Source organism: Talaromyces proteolyticus (genome assembly GCF_021365285.1).
Source record: "Talaromyces proteolyticus strain PMI_201 chromosome Unknown BGW36scaffold_1, whole genome shotgun sequence".
In the NCBI taxonomy this organism is placed as follows: Eukaryota; Fungi; Ascomycota; class Eurotiomycetes; order Eurotiales; family Trichocomaceae; genus Talaromyces; species Talaromyces proteolyticus.
The window spans coordinates 3,327,331-3,340,649 of record NW_025764277.1 but is presented as its reverse complement, the minus strand read 5'-3'; the positions used below and the strand labels follow the sequence as shown (position 1 = coordinate 3,340,649).

The following is a 13,319-nucleotide window of genomic DNA, read 5'->3' as shown; positions in this document are numbered from 1 at the left end:
CTAGCAGAATTTATTGATTTAAATATCGGCAAAGGAATATTTATATATTGCTTGCATGTGATGGAAAACCGGCCCGGTGTGATGCCGGTAACGGCTTTGTACTGATTAGCTTACACTCTATCAGCAATCAACAGCATGCTTTAAACTTGCCAACAGGAGTTTTTCTCAAACCGTGAATCATTCTATCCTCTAGCATTATTGGCTTCACTCTCACTAAAACAGGGCCAAAAGTTATGTTGATGAATCCTGCTCAATATTCCCGATCCAGGCTCATGCGAAAGGGGTTTCCGTCATTAATTTTGAACTGACATATGGGTATCATTTCATCTGAACCAAGCGTGCATACCTCCAATATATTCATGAATTGCTTTCATGACAGAGTGCACTCCCCAGGATGTCTAATAAATATCTTTGTCTATATACCAAATGCCGAGGACCAGCAACTCGGATACAAGTATGTGCAATTTCTGTCACTTGTCTCGCTTGCTCCTCGTTCGCCGTTAAGATCGCGTCAGAGGCGATGACCGCTGAGTTTCCATCGGAAATAACGATCAAGCTCGATGCCAAAGACTCGTCTTGAAGAATTCGGCGGGAGAAATCTTCAAAAAGATCGTTTCTTACGATAAAATCGATAATCGAGGGAAGCGATCGTAGACCAAGAATGGCGGTCGGCAAATCGCTAGACGGTAATTGCAATGCCTCATCTGTTAAAATTATTCGAGTGTGTTCGATAAACCCGAGTTCGCCAACTATTTCAGCCCAGTTCAAGGGATTTGGAAGATGTTGGATAATAGGTCGATCGTACCCTATCGTATGTCGCCAATAATAATTGCACCAGATCATGGAAATAATACAAGGGGCCAGAACTACATATCCCCACCATAGCGTAGCTGTGAGAAGTGACGCAGCTCCAGCGATAAGCCCGGTAGCGCCGTTGATGATTGAATGCATCTGTATGGATCCAAGGCGAGGTTGAACCAAGCTGTTGTTGACATCTACGGGGAGGAAGCGAGAAGCTGCACGGCCGTGGCGGTGTGCTCGAATCCAAATGAAGATGGACCAAGCCGCGTTGACAATGGAGTAGCTAGCTGCCCATGAGTTTCCCACGTACCCAGATAAAAGATTGCTTGCAATAAAAACTTCTGGATCTGCTCCACCAATAGCCATGAGTGTCCCAACACCGACGAGCAGAGCGCCACAGCCCATCAAGATCTCCATCCCTAGACGGTCAACAATTTCGGATCCTAGCTCTCTACGCGTCATATCGAGGAGGACTCGTTGAGAATGTTGCTCGCTGATAGAAAGTTGTGTTTCTTCGTCAGATGAGCCCTTCTTGGTTGTGGCTCGAATTCGTATCCGTTCTCTCCGAAGTAGCCGAATGTTCGCCCAACTGCTACAAGCATCTTTGAACGCAAAATAAGGTATAGAGAGCGCGAGTGTACCCCCGATAGCCATCAAAACTATTGCAAATTTTGGCGGAGGAACGTCGTTCCACACATTTGCGGCAAAATCTCCTGCATTGGCGAGTTCTAGATACCCGACGGACATAAGGAGGCTATTCTTCAGGGTATTCTCGGTGCTGAGGATATAGCGTCCTTTGCGTTTCGGAGTTGTGAAAGTCGCTGAACATGGACCAATCGTGAATGGTGTTTGCTGAACGGATGAAATGGTTGCGAGGCATTTTTCTTGACTGACGGTCTTGCGTGAGCCGACTGATAGGATCACTTCGGGTTCAGGAGTAGCTACGGCGGTGGCCGAGCCGGAATCAGCGGAAGAACAGCTTTCAACAGACATTAGGAAATAGAGGCTATTGATGATGAGGATAGGCTGTTATGCAGTAGTTTCCCTTGATGATATGAGAGAGAATTGTGGGTTGTAGCCGAGATATGTTCTGACACCAGACTGAGGCAGGAGGCAGGAGGAGTCGTACGCTGCCCGTGGGGACTTTCCCTCTCCGACAATTGAATGTACGAACCTGAGCTCCAGTATAACGTCAGCCAAATACTCATCGCTACTACTGCCCGTGGAATCAACGATTCTACAATATGGGATGATGGCATACCAATCCAACATGCCAGTATTTTAGGAGACAGGAGGATGGTATTGTTTGGCAGTACCCAATGGCAGTAATCGTTACTTACTTTTTAAGATTTTGCATCGGGCAAGCAATTGAGAAGCCGATTTTCTAGAGAGAAGGAATAGGAAAGCTGTCGCGTGCTTCTCCACGCAGCATTGTAGCGTCATGATGTGGTTTTACTTCAGCCAATCAATAATCATGAGGTAATAACACCAAAATCATTCCGACCTGCGCTAGTCTCGAGGTAGAACTAAAGCTAACCGGATCGGGGACAAACCGGCCAAGATTGGAAGTTCCTGGATCCTGCAGCAAATCCGATTCGTAATGTGCAGGACAATATGCTTGGCTAGTCACGTGGAGTTATAGTTCTGAGGCTATATAAGCGCCCACAGTGGTCTTTTCTGGCAATTCATTATATCCTACCAAAGGAAAAAGTCTATCCTCCCGATATCTCGTCACCCCACCCTGGTCGTTGAGCAGAAATCGACGAGTTAGCGTGTACCCATAACATATGACTGCCTCGACAACTTCACGCGTTGAGAATGAAGTACCCTGCTAGACTGAATCCTCTCTTCGTGGTAGCTCTGGCCCTTTCTGTATACGGCGATTCTCTGCCGTTTCGGGCCAACTTCTCTGATAGCCCACAACCTTTCAACATCGACGTCGACAAGGACTTTATTGATAATACGGTACTAAAAGCTTCACTCACGCGATTTGTAACTCCGGTCGACGAGAAAGAATATTTGGAAGGACCACCTGTTCACAACGCTACGACCGTACGTGACTATTGGGTGAACGAATATAACTGGTACAATACACAGAACAGATTGAATCAGAAGTAAGTGAATTTGTGCTGGCATACTTATTTTCTCACAGAAATGAATACTTCCTAATACCAACCGAGACTAATGCGTTTTTCTCCTAGACTGCACCAGTATACCACCACCGTAAAACTGAACACATCAGCACAATATTCTCAGCCGATTCCTCTACATTTTGTCCATCACCGATCTCCACGCGTCGACGCGATTCCCCTGCTATTTATCCATGGATGGCCAGGCTCTTTCATTGAAGTTGAGAACATTATTGACGGGCTTACCAATCCACCAAATGCTACACTTCCCGCATTCCATGTCGTGGCTCCCTCGATCCCAGGCTTCGCGTTTTCTCCTGCTGTAGTAGCGACGGGATTCGGAGATTACGAAGCTGCGCAGGCTTTCCATGCACTAATGATGCAACTGGAGTACGAAAAATATGTAATCCAGGCTGGTGATGTGGGTGGAATAATTTTACGCTATCAAGCTCATTTATTTCCAGACAACGTCCTTGCTGGTTTGGACAATTTTTGGGTAGTTTCGCCATCGGAAACAGACAGGGAACGCTACAGCCGCAACCAAACAACTGCAGACGAGACGTATATAATCGATTCACTTGATAGCTTTTTCGATAATCTCTGGGGATACGGTCAAATCCAACAGACAAGACCGCTCAAGCTAGCTCATGCGATGACAGACAGCCCGGTCGGACTAGCCATGTGGATATATGATGCGGTTATACAGGCTGTTGAGAATCGAGATGTTTGGACACCGGAAGAAATAATCACATGGACGATGATGCACTATATTCAAGGTCCCTATGGTGGATTTAGACTCTATCGAGAGGGTGCCTTGGTGAGTCTTCTTATTTTCTCCACCTAATATTTCGTCTTTTATATTTATTTTATTTTTAGAATGGTGCATTTAATCTGACTGCGTTCAACGATTTACCCCCTGTTTCACAGCCGGTGGCCATTTCAGAGTTCCCGCTCGATATCTGGTACAGAACTGTGAGTAAAAGCTTTTTTTATCTACTTTCCCGTTTATAAGAGAGAAAGCTAATGAAAGGGTTAATTAAGCCATTGGAATGGGCGCAAAGAACTGGAAACGTACAGAAGAGATATATTCATGACTACGGCGGCCATTTCCCTGCATGGGAAACGCCTGACTTGCTTTTGGACGACATTTGGGATTTTTTTGGTGATCTGGATATTCTAAACAGTTACCGCCAGATCAGGTTGGAAACAGGCAATGATGTCACAATCTAGGCGCAAACCCTAAATGATAGCGTCTTATAATAGTGTTTGTTAAGTTGGACGCATGCTGGTATACATGCCTGCGTCTGGCGGGATTGTATTTAAAATTGAAATATCCTCATAACTATTTCATGTGCGCAGGCTAATATCTGGAGTATTAGAATTCTCGAATCAACGAAGACTCTACGTAATTCTTTTTTCCGTGATATGGAAACCAAATTAGTGACTAGACCGGCATTGGTACTTCGAATAACATTCTCCAATTTTGCCTGTAGCTTATCACGCACTTGGAGAGGTATTGTTTTAAAACATTCACTGGAGGCTCTCTAAGAATCATACGATCCACTTCCTACGGCGTCCAGGGTCTTCCATTGTCAACACAGCCTCAATTCTTACCCAGAAAACCGATATCGCCGCAGCTGCCAATAGAAGGCCCACCATGATACTCGTATTCTCGTAGTTCTTCGGGTAGCTGTTTTCTTGATTACTTCGAATTAGCACCCCTGCAACTGGTGTCCCTACCAGAGTTGCCATTCCTCGCAACATGTAGAGTAGACCATTTACACTGGCAAAATTTTGGACCCCAAACAACTCCACCAGACTGGTAGGAAATAAGGAAACATATGCCGATGCAAATATACCATAGAAAATGGTAAACGCGACGAACAAAGCCCGCCCGTCAGATTGGGTTGCTGAAAGACATGATGGTAGCCACAGTGCGAGAGCAGAAATTGCGGAAATGAAGGTACTCAGGAGAAGTGTATTGAGTCTTCCAAATTTGTCAGCCATGTATCCAATTGCAACCTTTCCAACGGCATTTGCGGCATTAGATAAAGCAATGAAATTAGCAGATGTTGCTTGTGAGTAACCTAGCGTGCGAGCGTATGACGCAAAGAAGAAGACTGGCGTGTAGTATGCGGCTGCTTGAAGTGCTCCGCCAACAGCTTGGGCAATGAATTTGCGTGAACGTGCAATCTGCCAATTGACCACTGGTAGTTGAAAAAGACCAGAGGAACGAGACATGCTTGTAGAATTCTCGGCACGAATGCGGGAAATTTGGCTGTCCGGCCAGCGTATGAAAAAGCCAGAGGCCCAAGTTAACACAAAAGACATGGCACCAGTGATACGAAGCGTGTTCCGAAAGCCGACATTATCGATGAGCGATCGCAGCGCGAGAGGCCAAGCAACTCCGCCAATTCCAGTGCCAGAAAGAATTATACCCATAGCCAACCCACGATGGCGCGTAAACCATGTTGGCGCAACAGTTACGGAGGGCATGTATGAGAGACAAGTGCCAATACCAAGAAGTAAGCCTTGTGTCAGTAGAAACTGCCAAAGTGTTTTACTGAAACTGGCAAGGATCAAGGCGACAGAAAAGATTAAACCCCCAGCTAGAATTACAGATCTAGGCGAGTAGAGCTTAGCCCATGATGTTGCAAAAGGGGCACCCAACGTCATCAGTGATATTGAAAGTGTTCCAATGAGATCAATTTGAGCTGGGGTTGCGCCAGTGAAAGGAGTGTGTGGCTGGGAAGCCATAGAGTCGTAAAGTTCTTGGTAAACACCGAATGCAAAGTTGATCCCACATCCTGTGAATATGAGTGTTGTTGATGCAATTAGAATTAAGGTGGGCTGTCTAGCATATAGTTGTTTAGTATATTGAAGACCAAAACATTGGTAATAGCCTCACATCCTTTCCCACCAAGTTTCAGTTTGCTGGCCTTCACTATCGGCTGTGGTAGCTTCCGTGAGCTCGATTTGGTTTTCCATATGGGAGCACCTGGATAATCTGAAATTCAAATCGTCGGATGCCGTATTTTAAGAAAAGGTGTATAATTATTTGGGCGGATTAGCGGAGTTGAAGGACATCACCACAATTATTGACATGAGTCATCTGATGTGGGGCGTCGATGTTGATGCCGATTCAATCCGATTCAATGTTGGAGGCGAAAAAAACCATGAATACTGGTTATGGCAGTGGTTTAATGAGATATCAAAATTTATCACCTCTAGAAATATTCAATTACAATACTTAAATCTACGTTTCTCTCTAAATACCGTGGTATTCAAAATTACTGTGCTGAATTACTACTAAAGAATCTCCAGTGACCCCGCACGCCTTTTGACAAGGAGATAAAATTTCTTAGTCCCTTTATCACTTACTAACCTTCGACTATCTTCTAAACAATATTTTTTCCTTCCATAAAGAGAATTTATGAAACCGGGAGAATGCAGTCCACAGTCGAACTTCAGGATATGAATACGGCTCGTTTTCGAATTGCAGGCAATGACTCGAACGCTCAAGACTCGACATATGCCGATGAGACAAACGACAATGGATCTATTGTTAATGTTGCCTGGACGTACCCCGATGGTGGTCGACAAGCCTGGGGCTGTGTCCTGGGATCTTTTTTTCTTATGTTTCCATCTTTTGGATTTGAGGTTGCCCGTGAGTTTCTCCTGGAATTCGTCCCCTACGCGAAGAAGCAACTAAGCACGTACATCACAGTCGGCACTGTGCAAGACTACATAGCTACGCATCAGCTCTCTGACTATAGTCTCAGCGATGTTGGGTGGATCTCAGCTATTCTCGTTTTTCTAACTCTATTTCTTGGTGTGCAAGTCGGTCCCTTGTTTGATCGATATGGCCCGAGATATTTACTTATTTTGGGGACATCGGGAAGCTTTTTATCATATATTTTACTTGCTCAATGTACAAGGTACTGGCAGTTTGTGCTCTGTTTAAGTATACTTGGCGGAGTCTCATCGGCAATCGTAACGACAGTCGCAATCGCGGTACTCAGCCATTGGTTTCATCGCCGCCGTGCTCTCGCCAGCGGGATCTGCATGGGTGGTAGTAGTGCCGGCGGGGCTATTATCCCGCTCCTGTTGAGGTATACATTTCCAAACTATGGATGGGCTTGGTCAATGCGTATAATCGCTTTCATTTCTGCAGCCTGTTATCTTGCTGGCACCATACTTGTTCGCGGCCGCCTCCCGTTGGTGCGTAGCACGGCTGCTCCTCGGGCTGTGGTAGACGTTCGTGCCTTTGCTTCTGCACGCCTGTCATTTCTGGCACTCGCAGTATTCAGTTTCGAGTTCATTATATTTGGCTGTGCTGCTCTTTTGCCAACGTATATTCGATACTCTTCTTCTACTGGAAGTTCAGAAAGCGAGCTGCCATCTGATATGCAATTCTATGTTCTGACTGTTTTGAATAGCATGTCTTTTCTTGGCCGCACCATTCCAGGATTCTTCGCTGATAAAATGGGATGTTTCAACGTCCTATTACTTCTTGTGATAACTACCCTAGTCACAATGGGAGCTATCTGGGTGCCCGTTGGCTCTCATTCTTCGGCATCGGTTCTCTATGTAATTGTCGCACTTTTCGGTTTTGGATCAGGCGGTTGGATATCGCTTGCACCCGTCTGTGCGGGTCAATTATGTCGTACAGATGAATATGGCCGATTTTATGGGACTATTTATATGATTGCAGCATTTGGGGTTTTATTAACAGTACCGATTGGAGGTGAACTTTTGCAGTACGCAACGCCCCAGATTTTGATTGGGTTTTATGCAGGTATACTTGTTTTGGGCTTGCTTGGAGTGATGACATCGAGATGGGCGATATTGGACTGGAAGTGGAAGTGGAAAGTGAAAGTATAATATTTCTCTCAAATTTCAAACCGGAAGATTTCGATGTTGATTTCCAAACAACGAACATTGAATCGTTGACCCGCTTATTACTGGTTTTCGAATTCCGTGGATCTGGGTTATTGATTAGTAGCAGAAATCCAGGGGAAATATAGCTATATAAAAAATATGAAATGTAGCATAAATTGCTCATATTTGTTAGAAGTCCCAATTTTGGGGGAAAATTAGTGACGAAAACTTACGAAAAAAGAAAAACAGAGGCGCGATGTCAAAACTCCTCGTGTATGAATTATGACTCATATTGTATCGACTCTTTGTATTCATGCAAGTTCAAATGTTACCGGCGATAAGTGGGGTATTTTAAAATCCTGAAAGTAACATTGGTTTTCTTCATCTCTTCTCGATTCAATTTATTCTGGATATTCTACAATGCATCCAGTCCAATAACAAGTTGCTGCACCTCGTGTGCCACTGAAATCCGCTATGTGCTGCTCCGCAAAGTATGCCATGCCACATCCGGCTTGTAGATCACAATCGGCAGTACATGATTGAACGCCATCCCTCACGTATGATTAATACGGGATGCCGATATTGAAATTAAGTCAATATTTAAACAACTTTAGAATTTGCTGATGCGAAGCCATAAAAGGCTGACATATCCGCTTAATCCAACTTGTGACTTGTAACATTGAATCCAGCAATTTCTTTTTTTTTCGGTTCCTCTTTAACAGAATAAACGGGAAAATGTCGATTACCAAACCTCGCCATGCTCTGGTTATTGGCGCCTCTGGATTAGCAGGCTGGGCCGTGGTCAACACACTCCTGCAAGAATACCCGGAGAAAGGCACATTTGCAAAAGTAACGGCGGTCTTGAATCGCCCTCTCAGCATGAAAAGATCTCGATGGCCCACTTCCTCCAGCGTGAAGTTCCAACTGGTGACGGGAGTGAATTTGTCGGCAGGATCTCTAAAAGATTCAGTTTCTTATCTTCGAGAAAATATTCCAGACTTGCACACAGTAACCCATGTTTATTATTTTGGTGCGAAAATTGTTGAATCTCATCAAATTTTGGTCGTGCAACTAACACAATTCTGATTGATGCGATATAGCCTACCAACAGCAAGACGACCCAGCAGAAGAAATTAAAGTAAACATATCCATGTTGGAAGGTGTAATCACTGCATTAAATGATTATGCGTTGGGACTCGAATTTTTGGTCGTTCCCACAGGATCGCGGGTATGCAGAAACCAACTTCCTCGGTTCAGTTAAGGAGATCGCTGACCGTCCTAATATAGGCGTATGGCATCTATATTCCCGGTGGGTGTTTCACACCACCTTACAAAGAATCAATGGGCCATGTCCCAGAACCAGAAAGAAGCAAACTCCATTACTACCCAATGCAAGATTATCTAGCGCGTAGTAGCAAAGGCAAATCCTGGACGTGGTGCGACGTAAGACCGGATGCAATCGTGAGTCATCAGAAATTGCCTATCTACAGGTATAAAACTAACTATCTTCGAAAGATTGGCTTTACTCCCAACGGAAGTACCTTCAGCCTGGCTGCTCATTGGTATAACTACTTATCCCTTTACGCCGCAGTCGAGGGAAAGGGGGCTAAAGTACCATATCCTGGAGTCGAGGCTGCATATAATAGCCTTTTCAATGGAGTATCGTCAGGAATGATTGCCAAATTCTCTATATGGGCATCACTACACCCGGAAAAAACAGGGAATGGGGAAATATTCAACATTGTTGATCAAGATCGTCCACTATCAATGGAAACTCACTGGCCAGTCATCGCAAGCTTTTTCAACCTGGAAGGCACGGCGCCGGTAGAGGACCAGGATCCAATTTTACTACGGCCAACCAAATATGCTGAAAAGAATAAAAAATTGTTACGTGGTGGAAACGCTAGTCAGCTATGGAAAGCATCATGGCTGGACGAGTATGGACATTGGTCCCGCTTTGATCGCCAATATTCTGTTGATAAACTTCGTTCAGTCGGTTTTTTGGAAGAGTGTGATGCGAATTCATCATGGCTTGATACGTTTGCTCTTTTAAAGACGGCCCAAGAAGAAGAATTGGATCATCAAGAAGTTGAATGAATGGGCTGAAACTTTGAATAGTCTTTAGACCCCTATCAGACAAAAAAAGATTCTATAGGGAATTTGCCTCAGTTGACTAGGCATGGAAAGTTTTCATGAGTCTGCATATCTTTAATATTTTCGTCAAGTTGTTATCAGAGTATGGCTTGCTGGAGATGTGTCACCAGCGATTAAACATGATCGTAAAAAAGGAGGCCCCAAATCTAGCAAGCAAGTGTAATTTGACATGATTCTGTCAATATATGTCAAATCTTCAAATCCTATGCACCAAATGAAGACAAATGTTCTCATATATTGGCTCCTCAAGAATGGATGAATAGTTGTCTAGGAATAGGATAGTAACTTGAGAAGAAAACAACGCGTTATGTGGCAGAGCTCTGGTCTAATGTGTGTGTCTGTGACGAAGTATGAAACGCCATCCATGCACAGCTACCTACGGTATAACGAAAATTTGAAGTAGCTAATCTGAAGCTGACATTGCTACAGTTTTTGAGAAACAGTGAGAGGCTATTCAATGTTGTTTACGATGGTAATCCTAGATAAATTCAAAGCGAGGTTCACCCTACCTTGTCGACGAGGCTTGGAGGTACAAGATAGACCATCCCGGGCGTTTTTGCTTCATACAGAGGAATATAGGGTCAAGTTCAACAAATGTTATCAACTTCCTATTATGGGAATTTTTGGTCATATATCTGTACATATAAGAGAAGCCGAGACACTGTTGAAAAAGGGCATCAAATTTTCCTACAACACAATCATCTCTTAAGCGGAAACACCAGCGCTAATAGCCTTGAGCTCACTCCAGTTGAGGCTGTCCTCACCCAAGCTCCAGGCCATGACACCACCCAAGCTTTTGTTGGCAATAATATCGGTAAATTTCTGAGTAATAAGATCGGGGGTGTCCCAAGTCCAGAAGATGTTGTGGGTGCTGTCCCAGTAGTACTGGCCGCCAGCCTCTTTATCAGTGATACCATTGGCCTTGGCAGTGCTCCAGGAAGCCAGAGCAACGCTGTCGCTAACTTCGGGACTAGTCTCTAAGGTGACAGCACCGGACTTTCCAGTATCCTGTCCTTGGGCATCCTCAAGAAGAACGGTGGCGCATCCGAGAGGCTGGGTGGCACAATCGGAGGCTGGGTCGGTGTAGAAGTACTTGGAGTAGAAGGCAATACCAAGGTTTCCCTTGCTGGCGTTCATTCCAATGTCAATATAGTTGTTGACAGCCTCGAGAGAGCCCTGGATGGAGGTGTGGTGCTTGGTAACGTTGTCACGACGGTTCATCAAATCGTAGGTCATAATGTTAACCATGTCAACAGGTTCGAAGATGCTAGGGCCCTTGTCGGCAGTATAGGCAATCATGTCGCGTGCCAAGCCTGGGACAGCAATAGAAAGAACCTTGTCGGCTCCGATAGCGTCACGAATAGCCTTGAGAAGAATCGGGAATGTGTCGATTTCACCGGTGCGCTGAGAGTTGGGAGTGGTCTTGTAATCAGCACCGTCTCCACCAGGGTACTCCCAATCAATATCTTTGATAATTAGTAATCATCTCTGTTATAGGTTTCAAGAAACAACCTACCAACACCATCATATCCCATTGATTGCACCATGGCGGCAACGTTCTTAGCATAAGTGTTGATCGAATCATTGGAAGCCACAGCAGTTGAGAAACCACCGTTGTCGGCCCAGCCACCTAAGGCAACCATAATTTTGGTAGAGCTCGGGAAGAGAGCGCGGAAGCTCTCAACAGACATAAAAGGATTGAATGAGCTTCCCGAATTGAAGGTCTCGGAAGGCGCAAAGGCCATGATGGCGTGCGTGACAGACGACACCAGGTCGGATGAGGGAAGGCTGGAGTAATGCCATCTTTTCGTAGTAATTGGTTAGTCTGACAACTCGAATATTAACAATAATGGCTATGGTGAAGGAATACTTACTCGTCAACGTACATGACGTTCCTCAGAGCTGCTGCCTGCGCAGCGAGGAAGCCGGCAATCAAGGTGGACCGCATTTTGAAGGAGTGAAAGTATGCAAGGATAGAACAAAAAACACAAGTCCGAAAACAGCAACGTGACTTAGAAAAAAAAGGTTGGTGTTGTTGACAACATTTGAAACCGATTAGGAGGCGCTTTGCCGGGCTTATATCTTGGAATGCTTGGATGGCAGGGTAGGGGACTGACACAAAAACATCACCCCAACCCCCATATCGCCGCGCAACAAAACCATGTTACATTCCTGTATCGACTTGCTGACTACGTCAGCAGCACCGATAGTTACATGCCACGCGACGCGGCTCATGGCAGTAAGCCTACGCTAGTAATGATCTAGATCTGATGATCAAAATGCTAAACAGGGCAAGTATGGTAAGGTCAGTCTACGAACATACGTTAGATATGTAGTATTTTCTTAATATCTATGGAATAGAAACCACGCAGGTAAATCTTCATGTTCCACATGATGCCCAACCTTCGCTGACTATACTGTTCGCTCTCCTATTAACGTAGCAAAGCTTTGATATCAATCACATAATCTAGGTGGCCATGGATTCTTCCAACCCGTGCACACACTACCCCAGGTCCAAGCAATCCTACCAAGATCTCAGACGTGATACTTCCGGGGCAATCAGCAACAATGCTACCAAATACTACCTTTTCCTGCGGCGATCTTGAAACAATGTGTTACTATTCCAGCCGTTCTACACTTCGTACTCAGTGAATGGATTTCTATGGAGTATTTATCTACAGCGCTCAACATCATTGGATTACATCCCTGACTACCATATTTCAGTTGCATTCCTCTGCAGCCGTCTCTCAGTAATTGGCTGCAGTTATTTCGCCGTACATTCTTGGCAGAGCGCCCAGTGCGCCACGCCGCCAAAAAGGCGTGCCTTGTGGGCAACGATCGGCAGTTTGCCCTTGGCAATGGCACCTTGCAATTTGTGGCTTTTCTAGAGTTGGCCTAAGAATATTGTGGTATAAGTAATACTATATTGTGCTGCCTCCGGTGATATGGGCTCCCTTGATGCAGCGGCCAATGCTATTGTTCGTCGGCTTCCATCTGACCGGTGGAAAGGTAGCAGCTTTCTGGAAAAGGAAATGTTGCAGTCATATCTAGGCATGGAATGTAGATCGTACCTCGCTGGACGTGAATTACTATATTTCGCTCACCATTTCTCACGCCGTGCAAATGAGTTAGTTCTGGGAGAAGCCGCTCGGAACGGCCGTAAATTTTAATTATGTAAACATCGAAATGTTAAAGTCGTCTAAGGTCACATGGTATTGGGAAAGCGCTGTGGCATGATTAGTACTTATTTGGTGGTGATTATTTTAGCATTATTTCAGTCGATATAGTCTCAATCCAAGTTTTTAACTGGACGCTATGAATACTATAAGTTTCAAACTATTCATGCACGGTCAC

General features: G+C 44.9%; 6 protein-coding genes across 6 annotated transcripts; 3 read left to right on the top strand and 3 right to left on the bottom strand.

Moving 5' to 3' along the window:
* Window positions 1–357: 357 nt before the first annotated feature.
* On the bottom strand, window positions 358–1,908 carry BGW36DRAFT_435931 (uncharacterized protein; the record flags this gene model as incomplete). Its single annotated transcript, XM_046221436.1, has 1 exon — window positions 358–1,908. The coding sequence occupies exon 1, from the start codon at window positions 1,792–1,794 to the stop codon at window positions 358–360; it is 1,437 nt and encodes a 478-aa protein (XP_046078498.1). The 5' UTR covers window positions 1,795–1,908.
* A 711-nt stretch (window positions 1,909–2,619) lies between these two features.
* On the top strand, window positions 2,620–4,160 carry BGW36DRAFT_285851 (Alpha/Beta hydrolase protein; the record flags this gene model as incomplete). The annotated part of the gene is made up of 4 exons (XM_046210358.1): window positions 2,620–2,915; window positions 3,003–3,747; window positions 3,807–3,902; window positions 3,972–4,160. 4 exons carry the CDS (start codon window positions 2,620–2,622, stop codon window positions 4,158–4,160), a joined length of 1,326 nt encoding a protein of 441 aa, XP_046078497.1.
* Window positions 4,161–4,481: 321 nt separating this feature from the next.
* Window positions 4,482–5,918, bottom strand: BGW36DRAFT_422409 (major facilitator superfamily domain-containing protein; the record flags this gene model as incomplete). The annotated part of the gene is made up of 2 exons (XM_046219693.1): window positions 4,482–5,784; window positions 5,839–5,918. The coding sequence occupies 2 exons, from the start codon at window positions 5,916–5,918 to the stop codon at window positions 4,482–4,484; spliced, it is 1,383 nt and encodes a 460-aa protein (XP_046078496.1).
* A 486-nt stretch (window positions 5,919–6,404) lies between these two features.
* On the top strand, window positions 6,405–7,814 carry BGW36DRAFT_285692 (major facilitator superfamily domain-containing protein; the record flags this gene model as incomplete). Its single annotated transcript, XM_046210343.1, has 2 exons — window positions 6,405–6,597; window positions 6,658–7,814. The coding sequence occupies 2 exons, from the start codon at window positions 6,405–6,407 to the stop codon at window positions 7,812–7,814; spliced, it is 1,350 nt and encodes a 449-aa protein (XP_046078495.1).
* Window positions 7,815–8,546: 732 nt separating this feature from the next.
* BGW36DRAFT_422407 (uncharacterized protein) lies at window positions 8,547–9,908 on the top strand (the record flags this gene model as incomplete). The annotated part of the gene is made up of 4 exons (XM_046219692.1): window positions 8,547–8,841; window positions 8,912–9,039; window positions 9,099–9,272; window positions 9,327–9,908. The coding sequence occupies 4 exons, from the start codon at window positions 8,547–8,549 to the stop codon at window positions 9,906–9,908; spliced, it is 1,179 nt and encodes a 392-aa protein (XP_046078494.1).
* Window positions 9,909–10,670: 762 nt separating this feature from the next.
* BGW36DRAFT_354264 (putative class V chitinase) lies at window positions 10,671–11,913 on the bottom strand (the record flags this gene model as incomplete). The annotated part of the gene is made up of 3 exons (XM_046213508.1): window positions 10,671–11,431; window positions 11,482–11,768; window positions 11,840–11,913. The coding sequence occupies 3 exons, from the start codon at window positions 11,911–11,913 to the stop codon at window positions 10,671–10,673; spliced, it is 1,122 nt and encodes a 373-aa protein (XP_046078493.1).
* Window positions 11,914–13,319: the final 1,406 nt, after the last annotated feature.